General features: G+C 57.7%; 2 protein-coding genes across 7 annotated transcripts in view; one reads left to right on the top strand and one right to left on the bottom strand.

The window, feature by feature from the left end:
* The window catches only part of ACTN4 (actinin alpha 4), an 80,395-nt gene extending 77,528 nt beyond the window's left edge, over positions 1-2,867 (top strand). For 2 of the 6 annotated variants that reach the window (XM_032248852.1, XM_032248851.1), the window contains exons 19-22: positions 435-515; positions 802-867; positions 1,405-1,563; positions 1,678-2,867. In XM_032248852.1, coding sequence (XP_032104743.1) covers positions 435-515; positions 802-867; positions 1,405-1,563; positions 1,678-1,836 — 465 coding nt within the window. In that variant the 3' untranslated portion in view covers positions 1,837-2,867. Of the gene's footprint in view, positions 1-434; positions 516-801; positions 868-1,404 lie in introns of all 6 variants that reach the window. The other 4 variants (XM_032248854.1, XM_032248853.1, XM_032248855.1 and 1 more) reach the window with 4 other exon arrangements.
* The window catches only part of CAPN12 (calpain 12), a 12,853-nt gene continuing 1,153 nt past the window's right edge, over positions 2,807-14,506 (bottom strand). The window contains exons 2-21 of the mRNA XM_032248898.1: positions 14,185-14,254; positions 13,565-13,683; positions 13,238-13,371; positions 11,180-11,348; positions 9,594-9,668; positions 9,437-9,522; positions 9,292-9,366; positions 8,228-8,391; positions 7,906-8,138; positions 7,321-7,332; positions 6,931-7,139; positions 6,614-6,656; positions 6,477-6,536; positions 5,943-6,000; positions 5,460-5,530; positions 5,278-5,340; positions 4,508-4,586; positions 3,361-3,477; positions 3,229-3,287; positions 2,807-3,141 (exon numbers count right to left, since the gene is read on the bottom strand). Of these exons, the coding sequence (XP_032104789.1) occupies positions 3,115-3,141; positions 3,229-3,287; positions 3,361-3,477; positions 4,508-4,586; positions 5,278-5,340; positions 5,460-5,530; positions 5,943-6,000; positions 6,477-6,536; positions 6,614-6,656; positions 6,931-7,139; positions 7,321-7,332; positions 7,906-8,138; positions 8,228-8,391; positions 9,292-9,366; positions 9,437-9,522; positions 9,594-9,668; positions 11,180-11,348; positions 13,238-13,371; positions 13,565-13,683; positions 14,185-14,254 (1,923 nt within the window). The 3' untranslated portion in view covers positions 2,807-3,114. The remainder of the gene's footprint in view (positions 3,142-3,228; positions 3,288-3,360; positions 3,478-4,507; positions 4,587-5,277; positions 5,341-5,459; positions 5,531-5,942; positions 6,001-6,476; positions 6,537-6,613; positions 6,657-6,930; positions 7,140-7,320; positions 7,333-7,905; positions 8,139-8,227; positions 8,392-9,291; positions 9,367-9,436; positions 9,523-9,593; positions 9,669-11,179; positions 11,349-13,237; positions 13,372-13,564; positions 13,684-14,184; positions 14,255-14,506) is intronic.

Raw genomic sequence — 14,506 nt, 5'->3', positions numbered from 1 at the left:
GCCCACCCTGCTGGGCTGACGCATCCCCCAGCTGGCTAGGCATGTGCAGCCTCAGCTCTGCACCTGGTGTGCCCCAGGATGGGGTGCAGTTTCCTCTGTCCTACTCCAAATTCCAAAGGCAAGGAGAGTCCCCCTACCCCCCACCAGTCCTGGGACTCATCCTCAAGTCTGTAGCTCCCAGCTTCCACCCCTGCTATGGGCAGAGAGGTGGGGGAGGCCTCTGCCTGCTTCTGAGCCTCTGAGGTGGGGAGCAGGATGAAAGGGGCCTGAGCCGCCCCCAGCCCCATGGGGCCCTGGCCATCTCTTTGTCCACATCGCCTCTAACTCTGTGTTTCCCTCCCCTACGTGTCCCCTCCCCCTGCCCTCTGCATGTGGCCCTGATCCCTCATCCATGCCGCCCCTCCCGTACACCTGCCTTCGGATGGCCCCGGCAGGACCATGGCGGGGCGCTGGGGCCCGAGGAGTTCAAGGCCTGCCTCATCAGCCTGGGCTACGACGTGGAGAACGACCGGCAGGTACTGCACCTTGGGCCCCAGCGGACCTTGGCATTAACTGCTCTCTCTCTCTCTCCTTCTCTCTTTCTCCCCTCGCCATCCCACCCCTGCAACCTGTGTGCCATCTCACGGCTCTCTTGCCTCCCTGCCCTCGTCTCCCTGGACACCTTCCCCCTTACCTGGTCTCTCGGGGCCGCTGTCTCCCTGCTCCCCGCCACTGTCCTGTCTGCCCGCTGTGCACATGGGGCGGCCCCTCTTGCCTACTCTGGGCCCGGCCTCCTCTGCTATGCCTGCGTCCTCGGAGCAGAAGCAGACAGGCAGCATGGACTCCGATGACTTCAGGGCTCTGCTTATCTCCACAGGATACAGCCTGGTATGCAGTTCTGTCTCCCCAGCCACCCGCTCCTCCTCCTGTCCTGCCTCTCCCCCTCACCACCTCCAGAGCTTCCTCGTCCTCGGGGACACTCCTCTGCCCGAGCAGTGCAGCGGGGCCTGCCTCCTCTGTTGCACCTGCCGGGGTGGGGTCCCTCCGATGACTTCCTGAGCCCCTCTTCTTCCCTAGAAGTCTCCAGAGAGGGAAGGCAGCTCTCCCATGCTCTCCCCCTTTTCTTTCTCTTTCTCTCTTTCTTCCCCACCCTCCAGAGCTAACTCATGAGCCTGTGCTGAGGGCAGTAGACCCCAGGTCTCTGCTGTCAGAGACCACGGGAGGGGAGGATGCAAAGGGGCCCTGCTCCCCTGCCTGGGGCACTGGGGGCCTGGGGCAGCCGGAGCAGCTAGGGAACAGGGCGGATGCGCACGTGGGGTGGGCCCTGCTCTCCTGGCTGTTTTTCTGGAGACCCCACCGGTGTGGGCCTGGCTGCCCCTGCCCCACTCAATGTTGGGTATCCCCCACCCCACTACCTCCTTGCAGGGTGACGCTGAGTTCAACCGCATCATGAGCCTGGTCGACCCCAACCACAGCGGCCTTGTGACCTTCCAAGCCTTCATCGACTTCATGTCTCGAGAGACCACCGACACGGACACGGCCGACCAGGTCATCGCCTCCTTCAAGGTCCTGGCAGGGGACAAGGTGAGACCCCATGAGGCACATGGGGGCTGGCAAGAGGGGTCCCTGCATGGGGAGGGGCTGAGGGAGCCAGTATGTGGGTGGGGATGGCTCAGAGTCCCATCCTGCCGATCCCAGAACTTCATCACAGCCGAGGAACTGCGGAGAGAGCTGCCCCCCGACCAGGCCGAGTACTGTATTGCCCGCATGGCACCCTACCAGGGCCCTGATGCCGTGCCCGGTGCCCTCGACTACAAGTCCTTCTCCACCGCCCTGTATGGCGAGAGCGACCTGTGAGGCCCCCGAGACCCAGACCAAACACCCCCCCACGGCCTCCAGGAGGGGCCGCGGAAGCCCCACAGTCCTGTCCCTCCACTCTATCTATGCAAAGCACTCTGCAGTCCTCCAGCGTGGGTGGGTGGCCAGGGAGGGGCTGAGGCAGGCTCTCTCTCTGGTTTGGCCAGGAGGTTCCCCAGACCAGGTGGGGCCTGGGAGACTTGGGGCTTGTGCTTTTTAAACCATCGTGGAGGGGCCACTGGATTCCCACAACAAAACCAGTCCCCTCCATGCCCTGGGAATGCCCCACCACACCCAGGTCTCTTTCTTTGCCCCTGAGGTCCCTTCAAGGCCTCCCCCATCCAGGCCAAAGCCCCATGTGCCTTGTCCAGGAACTGCCTGGGGCCAGCAGAGGGCGCCACCACCCGACAGCTGGGTCCCCACCCAGCCCCTCTCCACTCCCTGCTCCATACTCACTTGCCATTGCCAGGAGATGGGGGCCCCACCCAGCTCCCTGCTTTCACAGCAGAGGAGCTGGATTAGCAGACGGGGCCCCTCCGAATCCCACCAGCCCCAGCCTTGCTTTGTCTGGCCTCACATGTCTCCGATTTTCTAAGGACCAAAAAAAAAAAAAAAAAAAAAAAAAAAAAAACACAAAACAACAAAAACCAAAAAAAAAACCACAAAACCATAAAACTAAAAAAAATTTCAGAGAATTACTATTTACTTTATTAACTTACGGATTTATTATATAAATATATATTCACCTAGCAACATATCTCTGCCGTCTCTCCTGCTCTTGCAATGAAGACATAGCCCATCCCCTCCCTGACGTTCCTCTGGGTCTGCGTTGGGCATGGGGCTCTGGGGACCCTCCGGAGGTGGAGGTGGGCTGCTGGCGTGGCTGCCTGGTGGTTGATGGTTTTGCTCCCTCTACCTTTTTTTTTTTTTTTTTTTTTTTTTGAGTTTATTCTGATGATTGATTTTTTTCCCTCGGTTTCTGGATAAACCACCCTCTGGGGACAGGATAATAAAACATGTAATATTTTTCAGAAGGATTCCTGCAGTGTCCCTTTTTTTCCCCCCCTCTGCTGCATCTGTTCTCCACTTCCTAGGAGAGCCAGGGCAGAATTAGCACTGTCCTAAGCCATTAATGTGGACCAGCTTGTGTCATCTGCTGTCCTTGTTTCTGAGTGGAGGACACGGGCCCAAGGCCAGCGCCAGGCAGGTGGATGCCAGACAGAGCAGCACACCTGTGCCAGGGGCGGTGGTCTTGGTCAGTTCTCCCGTCCTGAGATCCTAGGAGAAGGTGGCCACCTCCATCCACTAAGTAAAAGAAGGAAGACGGTGGGCTTGAGGCAGGGAGCTCCCAGGACAGTGCCCGAGCCACCCTGTCCCTCCCACCTAGCTCACCTGTCTGTGGGTCAGGCAGATGACCCCCTCACCCCCATCGAGGTGCTGGCTGCAGTGGCCTGTACAGAGAGGAGCTGGGTCAATGCCCACCAGTCTCCATACCCTTTCTCCCGTGCCAGGGGGGGTACTCACAGAAGATGCAGGTGAGCTGGGCCACACAGGACACGAAGTGCTCGAAGTCCACACGCAGACGGCTGTCCCGGTAGCGGCTGGTGAGGGCCTGGGTCAGCTGGTTGTTCAGGTGGAAGCCTGGGGGAAGCTGCTTCTGAGCCCTGCAGCCCCCCAGGGACCTGCCCCAGGTCACTCTCCCTCTGGCATAGGGGCTGCCATGACCGGGGCTACCCAGCCAGATGGGGTGGAAGGACCCGAGAAGAGCTGGAGCCCCTCAGCTGCGCCTGCAGGAATTCCCATTCAAGAAATTGTCCTCAAGGGCACTTTTATCAGTTTCCTTCTTCCTGGAATAACTCCTGGCATGTAGCAAGCGCTCAGTGGTGCCAGATGTGTGAACACAAGCCTGCCACCTGCACTCTGAGTCCCTGCGCCCTCACCTCTGCTCCCGTCTACCTCTGGCCCAGCCTCTCCCTCTCTGCCCCACATCTTCCAATCCTTGGCTGTCTTCCACCCCCTCCCTGACTTTTTGAGACAGAGTCGGCTCCCTCTTGTTGCCCATGCTGGAGTGCAATGGCGCAATCTTGGTTCACTGCAACCTCTGCTTCCTGGATTAAAGTGATTTTCCTGCCTCAGCCTTCCAAGTAGCTGGGATTACAGGTGCACACCACCACACCCGGCTAATTTTTGTATTTTTAAGTGCTGGGATTATAAGCGTGAGCCACCATGCCTGGCCTCTCTTTTTAAAAAAAAAAAAAAAAAAAAAAAAAAGAGATGAGGCCTCATTACATTGCTCAGGCTGGTCTCAGACTCCTGGGCTCAAGCAACCTGCCCACCTCAGCCTCGCAAAGTGCTGGGATTACAGGCGTGAACCACTGTGACTGGCTGGCTCTTTTCTTACACAGGCCTGGACACTTGAACACCTCTCTGGGTCTTACATTCACAGCCATAGCCAAACTCTCAGCCTCGGCTCTCTGACTCCATCACAGTCACCCCAGCCCCCATCTCCCTATGGCTCCCTCTGCTGTGTGGTGGCAGACAGGCCCACAACAAACTAAGGTATGAACTTCTGGATGGCTGTGGTGCAGAAGGTCCTGAGCGGGTGGACTTGGAGACAATGGGATGAGAGAGAATAGGTCCTCCCAAGACCACCCCAGGACCCAGTCCCTACCTGCTGCATTCAGGGCCAGCCTCAGCTCGTAGGAATTCATGGTTCCAGAGGCGTCCTCATCGAACTTGTTGAATATGGCCTGAGCAGGAGGGATGAGTCAGGGTCAGCCCCCAAGGCCCTGAAGAGGGCTGCAAATGGGGCCTCCAGTCCAGACAGCCTGGTGTCCATCCCAACTCCCTTTCTTCTGGTGTGGACCCCCCTAAGCGGCCTAATCGATTTGGACTTCTATTTCTCAATCTGTAGAGCAATGTCCTGTTGGCCAAGGGCGGTGGCTCACACCTGCAATCCCAGCACTTTGGGAAGCCAAGGTGGGCGGATCACTTGAGGTCAGGAGGCCGAGACCAGCCTGGCCAAAGTGGGGAAATGTGTCTCTACTAAAAATACAAAATTTAGCCAGGTGTGGTGTCAGGTGCCTGGTGCCTGTAAGCTCAGCTACTCAGGAGGCTGAGGCAGGAGAATCGCTTGAACCAGGGAGGCAGAGGTTACAGTGAGCTGAGATCATGCCACTGCACTCCAGCCAGAGTGAGACTCCATCTCAAAAAAAAAAAAAAAAAAAAAAAAAAAGCAAGCAATGTCCCCAGAGGACAAGCTGAGGCCAGGCAGGGCAGGGATATCCCAGCCAGATCGCTCCAAGTCAGCATAGTCCAGTCCCTCCCCCCTTCCCCCCTCTACCCACCCACACACACACGGCGCCCGTGTTCCCCAGGGCCGTGATAGCCTAGGTCTCTGTCAGTAAAGGTTTCTTTCTGAAGGCCCAGTCTCCCACTTACCTGCCACTCCAGGAGGTGGCCCCAGAGCCGATGGAAGTGGTGCAAGGTCAGACTTCGCCCATGCTGTGTTGCAGGATTGGGGGGGGGGGGGGACATCTGGTTAAGGTCAATGTCTCCAGAAGAGGAAGAGAGCCCAACGTCCCCTTCCCCGCTCCCTCACCTAGGCAATGCCCCCCATGTACCCCGAAACACTGCAGCAGCTGCTCACAGGTCCTGAGCCCGATCTCTCCAGGGGTTCGGGTGTTAGCCCTGGCTATAGGAACAACAAAAACCACAGCACTTCCTGCATGCTGCCCACCACTCTAAGGGCCCCTCAGACATGACTCCCTCAAGCAGGCACTGTTGTCAGCCCTGGGTTATAGATGCCAAGGTACAGGGAGCCAGTGACTGCTGTGACGAGCACAACTGGGATTCAGATCCAGGCAGGGATTTCCCAGGCTGTGCTCAAGGCAGCATTGCCTCTCAGCAGAAGGGGACCTTGTGAGTAGGCGTGGCCCACATCCAGGGGCCCACACAAGGTCCAGTGCAGGGAGATGCTACCAGGCTGAGCCCTGGCTTCCTGGGCCCAACTCCCAGCAGCACGATGGGTTAACAGACAGGGGGTGGCTCTGGTTACAGGACCCCTGGCTAAGACCCGTCCTCCCACCCCATCCCAGCCAACTCACCAGGCTCCAGGGCAATGCTTAGTAAGGCCTGGAGCTGAGGGGCACGGAGTTCCTCCTCCTAGTCCAGGAAAGAGCTTGTGAGGCCATTTACTCATGGCCTCACAGCAGTGCTGGGCCTAGCTAGAGACACAGCAGGGGCTGACAGCCTCAGAGCTGTAGCTCCAGGAGTCGGGTAGACAGACCTATTCCCACAGGGCCAGGGCTGTGATGGGGGAAGCGAGGGGCTGTGGGAGCCGGTGGCGGGCAGCACACCAGCCTGGGGGAGGGTCAGGGAGAGCTTTCAGGCTGAGCACCTTCTATGAGGCCTGAGCCAGGCCGAGGTGTCTGGAGATAGACGGTGGTCCTGAGAGAGGGTATGACTGAGCCCAAGGCCCTGAGGCAGGGAGGAGCTGTTAGCATTTCAAGAAAAGGAGGCCAGGAGATTTCAGCTCAAGAGAAGAAAAAGTAAAGTAAAATGAGACACCTGTGATGTGGGGGTGGGGTTTCCTAAGGGGAGGCAGCAGGGGGAGGCCCTCACCTACTCCCCCTCCTCACCTCTCCAGCCAGCTCCTGAAACAGTTGCTCCAGCCCCAGCTCCAGAGGCAGGTAGGGGCCCTGTGGCATGGGGGAAGTTTAGTTCTGGCCAAAACCCCCGCCCCAACGTGGCCCTCCCCTCCCCGAACAGCCCACACCTGGAGAGCCTGCAGGTCTGCGCTGATCACGTCGTCAATCTCCCTGCAAATTACAAACAGGAGGTGGGGAGGGGGCTGTTGGTTCCAGCTGGGGCTGTGGCGGGCGGGATCTCAGCTGGACTCGCGTGGGGTCTAGGTGGGGCCTAGGTGGGGCCTAGGTGGGGTCTAGGTGGGGTCTAGGTGGGGTCTAGGTGGGGTCTAGGTGGGGTCTAGGTGGGGATGGTGGGGCTCTGGACTCATCCTCGTGGGTCAGGTCTCAGGGGTCTCGAGGCCTGTCTAGGCGCGGGTGGGGTCGGATCTGGGTCCCTGGGGCTCACACTGCCGTATGGCGGCGCTCAGAAAACACACGCAGAGTGAAGTCGGCCTCGTCGCCGGGGTGGGCGGCACTTGGCACCACCAGGTAGTGTCCGGGGCGCAGGCGGCAGCGGCGGCTCACGTCGCGGCGGGCGCAGAGGGGCGAGCGGTCGGCGCGCAACAGCCGGGGCAGGAGCGCGCGGCTGCGCGGGGAGTCCCAGAGGCCCAGCAGCTGGGGACAGGGCGGCGTGACCACGGACCAGGCTCACCCCCCCGCCCTCCAGCCCGCCCCGTCCACTCTGCCCACCCCCCTCCCTCCACGCCTCCCCTTGCCTTTGGACCCCGGCTCTGCCCGCCATCCCCAGCGCAGGTGGACCAAGCCCCGGGTCCGGTTGACCCCATCCCAGACTTACCTCCTCTGTAATCTGAAAGCAGAAGCAAGGGGAATCGGAGCAGGGGAGAGGTGGCAGCCACTCAGGCTCCCCTCCCTGCCCCGCCTCGCCCCTCCTCACCCCTCTGCCCTCTCCCTCCTCCTTCGTCCTATTAGACCCTTATTGAACCTCTGCCCCCGCAGTCCCCGACCCACCCCTCGCCTTCCCTTCCCCAACCTTTCCTCCGCTATCTGCGCTCTCAGCGCCTTCTCTGTCTCCTTGGACCCCTGTGGCCCTTCGGACCCCCTCCCTCTCATTTCCTTACCTCCCTATCCCGTCTGAGCCCTACTCGACCCCCCCTCCCTTCCCGCCCCGCCCCTCCACAGCTCCCCTCTTCCCTTTGGCCTCGCCCCTCCATTCCTCGCCTGCTCCTAGGCCCCGCCCCTCCACGCTTCCTCCTTTCCCTCGGCCCCGCCCCCCACGCCTCTTCTGCTTCCCTCGGCTCCGCCCCTCACCTCTCCTCTCCTCCTCCCACTGGCCCCGCCCCTCACTCCTCCCCTGATCCCCTTGCCCCCGCCCCTTCACCCTCGGGGTTCCCTCCAGCGTTAGCTCTAACCAGGACCTCACCTGGAACACGTGGAAGCCCACGGTGAGGTAAGTGAGGCCCTTGGCTCTCAGGCGCCGCCGGTTGCGCTGGATGAGCGATAGGAGGACTGTGCACTTGGGCGTGCGGCACCCCCGCGCTGGGCCCCGCGCCCCTGCAGCCCCCCAGCCCCCCCAGGGCCCTTCCTCATCCTCGTCCTCCTCCTCGTCGGGTTCCAGCAGCGTTAAACGGAACTGAGGATTGGTCCAGAAGGTTTCTAAGGGAGGAGGAAGAAAGGGGGGATTCCCAGCTGGCCACAGCAACCCCCCACCCCTTCGAGCCTCACCAGGGCCCCTCAGGCCTCACCAGAATTAGGCTGGCTCCCTCCGGAGTTGAAGCCGCGCACCCAGCGACCTTGGAAGGTGTGGACGTGCCAGCCGCCCCCCGCCGGGCTAGGGCCCAGCACCTCCGGGCTCAGCGAGCAGATCTGCACGGTGTCGAAGTGGAGGAGGAAGTCCCGCAGCTCCATCCTGTATAGTGGCGCGGTCAGACTGTGCCTGGCCCCACACCTCGAGGGTTGTCCCCAGACCCCCAGATCCCAAAGCCCCCCACATTTCTTAAATATTGCCAAGTACCCTTCAGGCTCCAGAAATGGCCCCCAGATGGCCGGGCCTCTAGCTCCCCCAAATTCCTCTAAGTCCTCAGGCATGACCCACAAATCGCCAAGATTAACAAACTGCCCCCAAATACCTTTAAATTGCCACCAACCCCCAAATTGCAAGACCCTCAGACTCTGAATTACCAACAGGTATCCATCAGCCCCTCAACATTGCCAAGTCTCAAGAAATGCCCCAAATGTCACCAAGCTTTCCTCCATTGCCCTAAATACTGCTGCTCATCCATTCCAACCCTCCATAGATAACTATGCCTCCAAATTCCCCTACTTTTTTTTTTTTTTTTTTTTTTTTTTTAGACGGAGTCTCGCTGTCACCTAGGATGGAGTGCAATGGCATGATCCCGGCTTACTGCAACCTCCACCTCCCGGGTTCAAGCGATTCTCCTGCCTCAGCCTACTGAGTAGCTGGGATTACAGGCACGTGCCACCACGTCCAGCTAATTTTGTATTTTTAGTAGAGACGGGGTTTCACCATGTTGGTCAGGATGGTCTCTATCTCTTGACCTGCCCGCCTCGGCCTCCCAGAGTGTTGGGATTACAGGCGTGAGCCACCGTGCCTGGCCTTATATTACTACTTTTTTAAACCCACTCCAATCAGAGGCACTCTAATATTACTACCAGTTCTCCCTTGACTTCCCCAAATAGAACCTGGCCCAAAAATTACCACCGATGTCCACAGTTTCTCCCTATTAGGACCCACCCTTCAACCGCAATGCGCCCCCTAGAGGCAGAGCTGGGACCCTGATGAACTGACCAGAACTCGCCATCCTCCTTTTTCACCAGCAGGGCATCGCGCCACTCGGTGGGGAGTGTGTCCCAGCGTGGGCAGCTGGAGAGAGACAGGTGTGAGGGGCGGGCAGGTGGGGTCCAGCCCCACACCCGCCCCATGCCCATCCCACCTGTCGCTCCATGCCCCAGTCCACTCCACGCGACCCCATGGGTTCCGCAGCCGTAGCAGCCGCACCTTGGTGAAGCCCAGGAACACCTGGGGGCAGCATCGTCAGTGGGCGTGATGCCTGGACATGGCCTGTCACCCCACCCACGGGGTACACTCACCTTGTGTGTGCCCGTGACAGAATACGCGTGTCCCTTCACCAGGCCTTCCTCTGTGCGGTACTCACCCCGATCACTCTGGGCAACGGAAGGGATGGTGAGGCCGAGGCCGGGGACAGGAAAGTAACTGTTCCTCCCTGCCCCTAACCTCCTGCCACCAAGGCAGGAGCCAACCAGAGCACTGAGCTGAATGGCACGCAGCTCAGAGACCGTGTCCGGGTTAGTTACTGAAGCTGAGAGAGAAAAGGAGAGGAAGGGAGATAGGAAAGAGACAACAGAATATGGAAGCACAGGCTCACGCCCATCATCCCAGCATTTCGGAAGGTCAAGGTGGAAGGACTGCTTGAGGCCACGAGTCCGAGATCAGCCTGGGCAACATAGCAAGACCCCAACTCTACAAAAAAATTTTAAAATTTGACGGGCATGGTGGTGCACACCAGTGATCCTGGCTACTCAGGAGGCTGAGGCAGGAGGATCCCTTGAGCCCAGGAGGTCAAGGCTATAGTGAGCTGTGACGACACTAATGCACTCCAACCTGGGTGATAGAGTGAGGTGAGACCGTGTCTCCAAAAAAACAAAACAGATGGAAAGAGGGCTGGGCACGGCAGCTCACTCCTGTAATCCCAGCACTTTGGGAGGCTGAGGCAGATGGATCACGAGGTCAGGAGTTCGAGATCAGCCTGGCCAACATGGTGAAACACTGTCTCCACAAAAACTACAAAAATTAGCCAGGCGTGGTGGTGTGCACCTGTAAGCCCAGCTACTTGGGAGGTTGAGGCAGGAGAGTTGCTTGAACTGAGAGGCAGAGGTTGCAATGAGCCAAGATCATGTCACTGCACTCTGACCTGGGTGACAGAGCAAGACTCCATCTCAAAAAAAAAAAAAAAAAAAAAAGCCCAGGCGTGGTGGCTCACGCCTGTAATCCCAGCACTTTGGAAGGCCAAGGCGGGTGGATCACCTGAGATCAGGAGTTCAAGACCAGCCTGACCAACACAGTGAAACCCTGTCTCTATTTAAAAAAAAAAAAAAAGATGGAAAGAGGAGAGAGAGACATAGAGACAAAGAAAGACACAGTGACACAAAAGACAAAGAAGTAGGAACTCAGTAGAGGATTTAAATAAATGACTGAGTGAAGGAGTTAGAACAACTCAGTGAATGAGTGTGTCATGGGGTCACAGACGAACACATGACCCAAGCTAAGCCCATGAGAATCATTCCTGGGACTTTTGCTGAAATTCTCAGAAAGTAGCACTCTTTTTTTAAAAAAATAAACCCTGGGGTGGTAGGTGTTATGTGCAGCTTTGGAGGACCCTTCTATGCCCATGAGGGGAGAAGCTGGCCGAGAGCGACACTAACGCAGTTGGAGAAATAAACATGGTTGCAACACCCTCAGATCCTGGATCCATCTGTGCCTGACCTGATTCATTATGGGAGCAAATAAGTTTATTTTTGACTAGTTTTATGCGCGAGCTTAAGCCAATAACAGAAGCAGAGAAGAGCAGGAAGCACTCCCCCCACCCCACCACACCACACCCCCGACTGTGCTCTGGTCCTGGTAGGGCGTCCCCATGGGAGTCCAGGTTTCTTACCAGGGCAGTGGCGCCCACGAGGGACTCCTTGGCCAGGGCGTGGCGCAGGGCAGAGAAGAGACCCATGCTGTTTTGTCTCAGATAGAGCACCTCACCCACGCCACCTGTGAAGTCCACAAAAGCCTCATTCATGTGGCCGCCCCGCATCACCTCGTAGGAGCCGTGGAGCCTGTGGGGGCAGATCTGGGGTGAGGGTTGAAGCCGTACAAGCATTTCAGGTACCCCTGTCCTGGGATCGGCAGGGGCCTCTATCTCAGGGTGTGGAATCCCTGGGGGCAATTCCTGAAGATTTGAGGCTTTTCTCAGGGTCTCACTCTGTGGCCCAGGCCGGAGTGCAGTGGCATGAACTCAGCTCACCGTAGCCTCAACCTCCTGGGTTCAAGCAATCCTCCTCCCACCTCGGCCTCCCAAGGAGCTGGGACCACAGGTGCACACTGCCACACCCAGCTCAAAAATTTTCTGACTCGAGATGGGGAACTGTGGCACACACACAAACCCTTGGAGATTGGGTCTGTGGTCCCGTGGGCACCCAGGACTTCGGTTTGGCAGGGGGCAGGGGAGAGCTTTGTTAGAATTATGACAGTCTGCCAGGCGCAGTGGCTCATGCCTGTAATCCCAACACTTGGAAGGCTGAGGTGGGTGGATCACAAGGTCAGGAGTTGGAGACCAGCCTGGCCAACATGGTGAAACCCCATCTCTACTAAAAATACAAAAATTAGCTTGGTATGGTGACAGGTGCCTGTAATCCCAGCTACTCGGGAGGCTGAGGCAGGGGAATTGCTTGAACCTTGGAGGCAGAAGTTGTGGTGAGCTGAGACCATGCCTTTGCACTCCAGCCTGGGTGACAGAGCAAGATTCAGTCTCAAAAGAAAAAAAAAAAAAAAAAAAAGAATTCTGTCAGTTCTGGTACTGTGTCTGAAACCTTGAGCCTCTGGGAGATGTCCGCTTTGGGGGTCATCTGTATGGGGGCTTGTCAGGAATTTCAGAGCCTCAAAATGGGGAAAAGGCAAAGATTTGAGGGTCCCAAAATGACACCCAATATTTTGGGGGTGCTTTGGATTTCTCACTGGACCAGGAGAGACAATCTAAGAATACAGGTCACCTGAGGGGATAAATCTCAGATTTGGCGAATCCAGGGCCTGATATTTGAGATTTCAGGATCCTTAAGAATTATGGGTGATTGGGGGTCTCCAGGAATGTTTTCTATGAAATATTGATAGATGGAGAGACGGGTTTAAGATTTGAAGATACGGGCCGGGCGCGGTGGCTCAAGCCTGTAATCCCAACACTTTGGGAGGCCGAGGCGGGTAGATCACAAGGTCAAGAGATCAAGACCATCCTGGTCAACATGGTGAAACCCCGTCTCTACTAAAAATATGAAAACATTAGCTGGGCATGGTGGTGCGTGCCTGTAATCCCAGCTACTCAGGAGGCTGAGGCAGGAGAATTGCCTGAACCCAGGAGGCGGAGGTTGCGGTGAGCCGAGATCGCGCCATTGCATTCCACCCTGGGTAAAAAAAATAAACCCCCGTCTCAAAAAAAAAAAAAAAAAAAAAAAAAAGATTTGAAGATACAGCTGGGCACGGTGGCTCACACCTAGTAATCCCAGCACTTTGGGAGGCCGAGGCAGGTGGATCACCTGAGATCAGGAGTTGGAGACCAGCCTGGCCAACATGGTGAAAACCCATCTCTACTAAAAAATACAAAAATTGGTCGGGCATGGTGGTGTGTGCCTGTAATCCCAGCTACTCGGGAGGCTGAGACAGGAGAATCGCAGGAACCAGAGAGGCAGACTTTGCGTTGAGCTGAGATTGCACCACTGCACTCCAGCCTGGTGACAGAGCGAGACTCCATCTCAAAACAAACAAAAAACAAAACAAAAATGATGTGAAGGTGCCCAGGGCTGCTGGGATATTAGGATTGCGGGGTTGTCACTTGGCTTGGGATTCTTGGGAGGTGTGTGGAGGACTGAATAGCTTGGGGGACTCTAGGCCCCCCGGTGGCTTGGTGTCTGCTGTGGGGACTTGGGCTGCAGCTGGGTGGAACTGGAATCCTCACTTGGCGTAGGCCTTCTCCAGGAGTGGGGCCCAGAACTCGTTCCGCTGTTCCGAGCGCACAAACATCAGCTTCCCCTCACGCACGGGCAGTCTGTCATCCACCACGACGTCCACCCAGCGGCCAAACTGCCAGAGCTGGCAGGAAAAGACGCAGGGCCGGGCTCGGCTTCCAACAGCCAGCCCTGCCTGGGCCCTACCTCTGAGCCCTGACGGCTGTGCCAGTCCCAGAGTCATGAATTACAGCCCCAAGTCCGTGTTAACTATGAAATCCGTATCACCGTGTCACCATGGGGGAAACTGAGGCATGGGCAGAGGAACTGAGCTGTACCTGGAAGTGGAAGACGCCTGCATAGCCATGCTGGAAATCCTGTCTGGGGGGGACCACCCGGTGCAGGAGCCGGGGGTACAGAGTAAGGGAGGCGGCAGCCGCAAGAAACCAGCAGTTACCTGGGCGGAGAAGCCAGGGTTAGGTGAGGATGGAAGGAGGGAGGCTGGGCATGGTGGCCCACGCCTGTAATCCCAGCACTTTGGGAGGCTGAGGCAGGAGGATCACTTGAGCCTAGGAGTGCGAGACCAGTCTGGCCAACATGGCAAGACTCCATCTCTACTAGAAAATTTAAAAATGAGCCAGGTGTGGTGGCGTGCACCTGTAGTCACAGCTACTTGGGAGGCTGAGGCAGGAAGACTGCTTGAGTCCAGGAGGTCAAGGGCACAGTCAGCTATGACAGTGCCACTGTATTCCAGAATGGGTGACAGAGCAAGACCCCATCTCAAAAAAAAAAAAAAAAAAAAAAAAAATGAAGAGGGGAGGGAGACGCAGTCCTAGGGAGAGGAGGGACTGCAGAGGGACCCCTGGGCCGGGAACTGGGGGACCGAGAGCTGGAGCTGTCAGGACCCCAGAGGAGACTGGCTACATGTGAGGGCTCGAGACGGGTTCGGGGTGCTCACCCAGGCTCCCCTGACACACGTCTGTGCGGTTCATGTCTTCACAGATGAACTTTGGCTCTGCACAGAACTCCTGCGGGTGATGGGGGATTCCAGCCTCAGCCCAGGAAAGTAAGGGAAGGTCACATGCTGCAGCCCCTCCTGCCTCTGCTGCTCCAGAGTGAGGGCCCCCAAGCCCACGAAAGGCCTGGAAGCCTGTGGGCAGGAGTGTATTAAGCCAGTCCCATGGTAGCTCCTCCTCCCTCAGATCCAGGAGTCTAGATCCCCTTCCCCCTCCTCCCTCAGACCCTGGAGCCCAGGCCCCAGCCCCTCCTCCCTCAGACCC

This window comes from Sapajus apella, unplaced genomic scaffold, assembly GCF_009761245.1.
Source record: "Sapajus apella isolate SASKATOON/1434 unplaced genomic scaffold, GSC_monkey_1.0 scaffold68, whole genome shotgun sequence".
Lineage (NCBI taxonomy): Eukaryota > Metazoa > Chordata > Mammalia > Primates > Cebidae > Sapajus > Sapajus apella.
Note: the sequence above shows the minus strand (reverse complement) of the source record. Positions and strands in the feature narration are given on the sequence as shown.